The 8091-nt window shown below is 56.1% G+C and overlaps 1 protein-coding gene across 1 annotated transcript in view; it reads left to right on the forward strand.

The window, feature by feature from the left end:
- Positions 1-7412, forward strand: part of LOC139240104 (zinc-binding protein A33-like) — a 28059-nt gene extending 20647 nt beyond the window's left edge. Inside the window, exon 7 of the mRNA XM_070868480.1 lies at positions 6841-7412. Coding sequence (XP_070724581.1) covers positions 6841-7364 — 524 coding nt within the window. The 3' untranslated portion in view covers positions 7365-7412. The remainder of the gene's footprint in view (positions 1-6840) is intronic.
- Positions 7413-8091: the final 679 nt, after the last annotated feature.

An 8091-nucleotide genomic window follows, 5' to 3' on the forward strand; every position in this document is an offset into this window, starting at 1 on the left:
GGTGAAGGTGCTCCCACAGTGCTGTTCGGGAGGGAGTTCCAGGATTGTGACCCCAGCGACGATGAAGGAACGGCCGATATATTCCCAAGTCGGGATGGTGTGTGACTGGGAGGGGAACGTGGAGGGGGTGGTGTTCCCATGGACCTGCTGCCCTTGACCTTCTAGGCGGGTAGAGGTCGCGGGTTTGGGAGGTGCTGCCGAAGAAGCCTTGGCGAGTTGCCGCGGTGCATCTTGTAGACGGTGCACACTGCAGCCAGGGGGCGCCGGTGGTGGAGGGAGTGAGTGTTGAAGGTGGTGGGTAGCGTGGCCCATCGAGCGGGGCTGCTTTGTCCTGGATGGTGTCGAGCTTCTCGAGTGTTGTTGGAGCTGCAACTCATCCAGGCAAGTGGGGAGTGTTCCATCACACTCCTGACTTGTGCCTTGTAGATGGTGGGAGAGGCTTTGGGGAGTCAGGAGGTGAGACACTGGCCACAGAATACCCAGCCTCTGACCCGCTCTTGTGGCCACGGTATTGGTGTGGCTGGTCCAGTTAAGTTTCTGGTCAGTGGGGACCCCCGGGATGGTGATGGCGGGAGATTCGGCGATGGGAATGCCGTTGAATATTAAGGGATGGTGGTTAACGCCTTTAACGTCGTGAAACGTCCCAGGGTGCTTCACAGGGAGCGATTATCAGACAAAATTTGACACCGAGCCACAAAAGGAGATATTGGGGACAGGTGACCAAAAGCTGGGTCAAAGAGGTCGGTTTTTAAGGAGCGTCTCGAAGGAGGAGAGAGAGGCGGAGAGGTTTAGGGAGGGAGTTCCAGAGCTTGGGGCCCAGGCAGCTGAAGGCACGGCCACCGATGGTGGAGCGATTCTAATCAGGAGGGATGCTCAGGAGGGCAGAATTAGAGGAGCGCAGACATCTCTGAGAGCTTGTGGGGCTGGAGGAGGTTACAGAGATAGGGAGGGGGCGAGGGCCATGGAGGGATTTGAACACAAGGATGAGAATTTTGAAATTGAGGCGTTGCTTAACCGGGAGCCAATGTAGGTCAGCGAGCACAGGGGGTGATGGGTGAGCGGGACTCGGTGCGAGTTAGGACACGGGGGCAGCGAGCACAGGGGGTGATGGGTGAGTGGGACTCGGTGTGAGTTCGGACACGGGGACAGCGAGCACAGGGGGTGATGGGTGAGCGGGACTCGGTGCGAGTTAGGACACGGGGGCAGCGAGCACAGGGGGTGATGGGTGAGCGGGATTCGGTGCGAGTTAGGACATGGGGGCAGCGAGCACAGGGGGTGATGGGTGAGCGGGACTCGGTGCGAGTTAGGACACGGGGGCAGCGAGCACAGGGGGTAATGGGTGAGTGGGACTCGGTGCGAGTTAGGACACGGGGGCAGCGAGCACAGGGGGCGATGGGTGAGCGGGACTCGGTGCGAGTTAGGACACGGGGGCAGCCGACTTTACGTGGGGTAGAATGTGGGAGGCCAGTCAGGAGCGCAGTGCGTTGGAATAGTCAAGTCTGGAGGTAACGAGGGCACGGATGAGGGCTTCAGCAGCGGATGAGCTGAGGCAGGGGGCGGAGATGGGCGATGTTACGGAGATGGGCTATAGGCGGTCTTAGTTATGCCGCGGAAATGTAGTGCACACCCTTGTAGGGCTGGAGGAGGCTACAGACTGAGGGAAGGGGTGAGACCATGGTGGGATTTGAAAGCCCGGATGAGAACTGTAATAATTGAGGTGTTGCTGGTTGCGGGAGCCAGTGTTGGTCAGCGACACCGGCTGGATTTCTGGCTCCCGCCCGACCCATAGCGACCCCTAGTGGTAACGCCTGTGAAAGCTGCCAGCCCATAGCAACATAGGAGCAGGAGTCGGCCATTCGGCCCCTCGAGCCCGCTCCGCCATTTAATACGATCATGGCTGATCCGATCATGGACTCAGCTCCACTTCCCCGCCCGCTCCCCATAACCCTTCACTCCCTTATCGCTCAAAAATCTGTCTATCTCTGTCTTAAATATATTCAATGTCCCAGCCTCCACAGCTCTCTGGGGCAGAGAATTCCACAGATTTACAACCCTCTGAGAGAAGAAATTCCTCCTCATCTCAGTTTTAAATGGGCGGCCCCTTATTCTAAGACCGTGCCCCCTAGTTCTAGTCTCCCCCATCAGTGGAAACATCCTCTCTGCATCCACCTTGTCGAGCCCCCCTCATAATCTTACACGTTTCGATAAGATCACCTCTCATTCTTCTAAACTCCAATGAGTAGAGGCCCAACCTGCTCAACCTTTCCTCGTAAGTCAACCCCCTCATCTCCGCAATCACCCGAGTGAACCTTCTCTGAACTGCCTCCAAAGCAAGTATAATCCCTCCATCGTGTTGGACTGTTCAGCCACCGAAGGACTCATGTTAAGAGTGGAAGCAAGTCTTCCTCGATTCCGAGGGTCAGCCTATGATCCCTCCTTAAATACGGAGAACAAAACTGCATGCAGTACTCCAGGTGTGTGTCTCACCAATACCCTGTGCAGTTCGAGCAGGACTTCCCTGCTTTTATACTCCATCCCCCTTTACAATAAAGGCCAATGTTCCATTTGCCCTCTTAATCACTTGCTGTACCTGCGTGCTAACTTTTCCCCGGTGTCCTTGGGGCCATTATTTATCCCTCAACCAACGTCACTTAAAAAAAAAACAGATTAACTGATAATCGCTGTTTGTGGGAGCTTGCTGTGCACAAATTGGCTTCCGCCTTTGCTAGGTTACTATATTCGAAAAGATGACTTCATCAGGCTGCGAAACGTTTTGGGATGTTGTGCAAGGCGCTCGACAAATGCAGGTCTTTTTCTTTCACTGTCTATTTCAAAGGAATTGGAAACGGGTCAATGACTTTCTGTGTCCCTGTGTGTGTGAGAGAGTGTGTGTGTGTGAGGTGTGTCGATAATTTCTGCCCCCCTCCGCAGTTCCTCAGTTGACCATTTGGTGGCGGTGTCGCCTGAGATGAGGCTAAACATCTTCTAAACATCGGAACATAGAAAATAGGTGCAGGAGTAGGCCATTCGGCCCTTCGAGCCTGCACCACCATTCAATATGATCATGGCTGATCATGCAACTTCAGTACCCCATTCCTGATTTCTCTCCATGCCCCTTGATCCCTTTAGTCGTAAGGGCCACATCCAACTCCCTTTTGAATATATCCAACGAACTGGTCTCAACAACTTTCTGTGGTAGAGAATTCCACAGGTTCACAATTCTCTGGGTGAAGAAGTTTCTCCTCATCTCGGTCCTAAATGGCTTACCCCTTATCCTCAGACTGTGACCCCTGGTTCTGGACTTCCCCAACATCGGGAACATTCTTCCTGCATCTAACCTGTCCAATCCCGATAGAATTTTATATGTTTCTATGAGATCCTCTCTCATTCTTCTAAATTCCAGTGAATATAAGCCTAGTCGATCCAGTCTTTCTTCATATGTCAGTCCTGCCATCCCGGGAATCTGTCTGGTGAACCTTCGCTGCACTCCCTCAATAGCAAGAATGTCCTTCCTCAGATTAGGAGACCAAAACTGCACTCAAGGTGTGGCCTCACCAAGGCCCTGTACAACTGCAGTAAGTCCTCCCTGCTCCTATACTCAAATCCCCTCGCTATGAAGGCCAACATACCATTTGCCTTCTTCACAGCCTGCTGTACCTGATGCCAACTTTCAATGACTGATGAACCATGACACCCAGGTCTCGTTGCACCTCCCCTTTTCCTAATCTGTCACCATTCAGATAATATTCTGCCTTCGTGTTTTTGCCACCAAAGTGGATAACCTCACATTTATCCACATTATACTGCATCTGCCATGCATTTGCCCACTCACCTAACCTGTCCAAGTCACCCTGCAGCCTCTTAGCATCCTCCTCACAGCTCACACCATCACCCAGCTTAGTGTCATCTGCAAACTTGGAGATATTACACTCAATTCCTTCATCTAAATCATTCATGTATATTGTAAATAGCTGGGGTCCCAGCACTGAACCCTGCGGCACCCCACTAGTCACTGCCTGCCATTCTGAAAAGGACCCGTTTATCCTGACTCACTGCTTCCTGTCTGCCAACCAGTTCTCTATCCACGTCAGTACATTACCCCCAATACCATGCGCTTTAATTTTGCACACCAATCTCTGTGTGGGACCTTGTCAGAAGCCTTTTGAAAGTCCAGATACACCACATCCACTGGTTCTCCCTTGTCCACTCTACTAGTTACATCCTCAAAAAATTCTAGAAGATTTGTGAAGCATGATTTCCCTTTCATAAATCCATGCTGACTTGGACCGATCCTGTCACTGCTTTCCAAATGCGCTGCTATTTCATCTTTAATAATTGATTCCATCATTTTCCCCACTACTGATGTCAGGCTAACCGGTCTATAATTCCCCGTTTTCTCTCTCCCTCCTTTTTTTAAAGAGTGGGGTTACATTAGCTACCCTCCAGCCCATAGGAACTGATCCCGAGTCGATAGACTGTTGGAAAATGACCACCAATGCATCCACTATTTCGAGTCTTCACTCAGAGGGTGGTGAATCTTTGGAATTCTCTGCCCCAGAGGGCTGTGGAGGCTCAGTCGCTGAGTATATTCAAGGCTGAGATCGGTAGATTTTTGCATATTGAGGGAATCGAGGGATCGGGCGGGAACGTGGAGTTAAGATCAGATCAGCCACGGCCTTATTGAATGGCGGAGCAGGCTTGAGGGCTGAATGGCCGACTCCTGCTCCTAATTCTTACGTTCTTAATACCACCACCCCCCCTCTCCATCCCCGGGGCAGCGCAACATATTAACTGCACAACAGATCAGTGGTTCTACATCCCCCCCTCTGACGGGCCTCTCACATCGCCCTCCTGCACTGCAATTATACAGGGCCCTGGCGAGACCACACCTGGAGTACTGTGCACAGTTTGGGTCTCCTTACCTAAGGAAGGATATACTTGCCATAGAGGGAGTGCAGCAAAGGTTCACCAGACTGATTCCTGGGATGGGGGGATCGTCCTATGAGGAGAGATTGAGCAGACTACGTTCGAGGTGTTATAATAGCAACAACTTTTAACGTAGTAAAATACCCCAAGGCGCTTCACAGGAGTGTTTTAGGACAAAACAAATAAATTTGACCCCGAGCCACATAAGGAGATATTAGGGACAGGCGACCAAAAGCTGGGTCAAAGAGGTCGGTTTTAAGGAGCGTCTTGAAGGAGGAGAGAGAGGCGGAGAGGTTTAGGGAGGGAGTTCCAGAGCTTGGGGCCCAGGCAGCTGAAGGCACGGCCACCGATGGTGGAGCGATTATAATCAGGGATGCTCAGGAGGGCAGAATTAGAGGAGAGCAGAGATCTCAGGGGGGTTGTGGGGTTGGAGGAGGTTACAGAGATAGGGAGGGGTGTAGGGGCTGGAGGAGGATACAGAGATAGGGAGGGGTGTAGAGTTGGGGGAGGTTACAGAGACAGGGAGGGGTGTAGGGGCTGGGGGAGGTTACAGAGATAGGGAGGGGTGTAGGGGCTGAGGGAGGTTACAGAGATAGGGAGGGGTGTAGGGCTGGAGGAGGTTACAGAGATAGGGAGTGGTGTAGGGGCTGGAGGAGGTTACAGAGATAGGGAGGGGTGTAGAGCTGGAGGAGGTTACAGAGACAGGGAGGGGTGTAGGGGCTGGGGGAGGTTACAGAGATAGGGAGGGGTGTAGGGGCTGGGGGAGGTTACAGAGATAGGGAGGGGTGTAGGGGCTGGGGGAGGTTACAGAGACAGGGAGGGGTGTAGGGCTGGAGGAGGTTACAGAGATAGGGAGGGGTGTAGGGGCTGGAGGAGGTTACAGAGATAGGGAGGGGTGTAGGGGCTGGAGGAGGTTACAGAGATAGGGAGGGGTGTAGGGGCTGGAGGAGGTTACAGAGATAGGGAGGGGTGTAGGGCCATGGAGGGACTTGAAATCAACGATGAGAATTTTAAAATCGAGGTGTTGCTTAACCGGAAGCCAATATAGGTCAGCGAGCACAGGGGGTGATGGGTGAGCGGGACTCGGTGCGAGTTAGGACACGGGGTCAGCGAGCACAGGGGGTGATGGGTGAGTGGGACTCGGAGCGAGTTAGGACATGGGGCAGCGAGCACAGGGGGTGATGGGTGAGTGGGACTCGGAGCAAGTTAGGATACGGGGTCAGCGAGCACAGGGGGTGATGGGTGAGTGGGACTCGGAGTGAGTTAGGACACGGGGCAGCGAGCACAGGGGGTGATGGGTGAGTGGGACTCGGAGTGAGTTAGGACACGGGGTCAGCGAGCACAGGGGGTGATGGGTGAGTGGGACTCGGAGTGAGTTAGGACACGGGGACAGCGAGCACAGGGGGTGATGGGTGAGTGGGACTGGGTGCGAGTTAGGACACGGGGACAGCGAGCACAGGGGGTGATGGGTGAGTGGGACTGGGTGCGAGTTAGGACACGGGGACAGCGAGCACAGGGGGTGATGGGTGAGTGGGACTGGGTGCGAGTTAGGACACGGGGACAGCGAGCACAGGGGGTGATGGGTGAGCGGGACTCGGGGCGAGTTAGGACACGGGGACAGCGAGCACAGGGGGTGATGGGTGAGTGGGACTCGGTGCGAGTTAGGACAACAGGGGCAGCCGAGTTTGGGAGAATGTGGGAGGCCGGCCAGGAGCGTGTTGGAATGGTCAAGTCTGGAGGTAACGAGGGCACGGATGAGGGCTTCAGCAGCGGATGAGCTGAGGCAGGGCGAAGTTACGTTCGGTGGTAACAGGCGGTTCTAGTTATGCCGGGGGCATCAGGCCGACCTCGGGGTGTTTGTCCGAAGTTGTGCCTCCTCCCTAACTCTGCCTCTCGCTCCTTCCCCCCCGCCAGGGCCAGAGAACCTGCACTTTGACCCGCTGACCGCCCACCCCAGCCTGCGCTTCAACCGGGACTACACGGCGGTCGGCTTCTCGGGTTCGGGGGCCGCGGTGACCCCCGACGGGCCGCAGCGTTACGCCCGCTTCCGGGCGGTGCTGGCGGGCGCCCGCTTTGCCGCCGGCCGGCGCTACTGGGAGGTGGAGGTGGGCGAGGCCCTGGCCTGGCACCTGGGCGTGACCTGCGTCAACAGCGCTCGCGGGGGCTACGTGCGCCTGGCCCCCGCCCACGGCTACTGGAGCGTCAGCCGGCTGCTCGACTACTGGGTGAACGACGACCGCCGACGGCCCCTGGACCTGGCCTCCGAGCCCACCCGCGTGGGCGTCTACCTGGACTTCGAGGGCGGGCAGGTCTCCTTCTACGACGCCTGCTGCATGGTCCTGCTGTGCACCTTCAGGACCAGTTTCCACAGCCCCGTGGTCCCTTTCTTCAGTCCCAGCCGAGACGCAGGCAAATTCCTCAAGCTCTGCCACTTTTAGAAGCTTATATCTCCCCCCCACCCCCCCTCCCCCTTTCCCCAACCCGAAACACACGCCTTGTACACATTCAGTAAACGTTTTAAGGTATTCGATCTCTTTTCTGCCCCTCCTGCTCTGGCTGATTGGTAAGGGCCTCTGCACCCGCTTCTTGTCACGCTGTTCAATGATGTCGTCGTGGGACTCCTCACTGACCTCGGAGTTCGAGTCCCCACTGCAACAATGGAGGGAGCGCCGTGCTGCGCTGTCGGAGGGGCGGGACTGAGGGAGCGCCGTACTGCGCTGTCGGAGGGGCGGTACTGAGGGAGCACCGTACTGCGCTGTCGGAGGGGCGGTACTGAGGGAGCGCCGCACTGTCGGAGGGGCAGTACTGAGGGAGTGCCGCACTGTCGGAGGGGCAGTGCTGAGGGAGTGCCGCACTGTCGGAGGGGCAGTACTGAGGGAGTGCCGCACTGTCGGAGGGGCAGTACTGAGGGAGCGCCGCACTGTCGGAGGGGCAGTACTGAGGGAGTTCCACACTGTCGGAGGGGCAGTACTGAGGGAGCGCTGCACTGTTGGAGGGGCGGTACTGAGGGAGCGCCGCACTGTTGGAGGGGCAGTGCTGAGGGAGTTCCGCACTGTCGGAGGGGCGGTGCTGAGGGAACGCCGTACTGCGCTGTCGGAGGGGCGGTACTGAGGGAGTTCCGCACTGTCGGAGGAGCGGTACTGAGGGAGCGCCGCACTGTCGGAG

This window comes from Pristiophorus japonicus, chromosome 30, assembly GCF_044704955.1.
Source record: "Pristiophorus japonicus isolate sPriJap1 chromosome 30, sPriJap1.hap1, whole genome shotgun sequence".
Taxonomy (NCBI): domain Eukaryota; kingdom Metazoa; phylum Chordata; class Chondrichthyes; family Pristiophoridae; genus Pristiophorus; species Pristiophorus japonicus.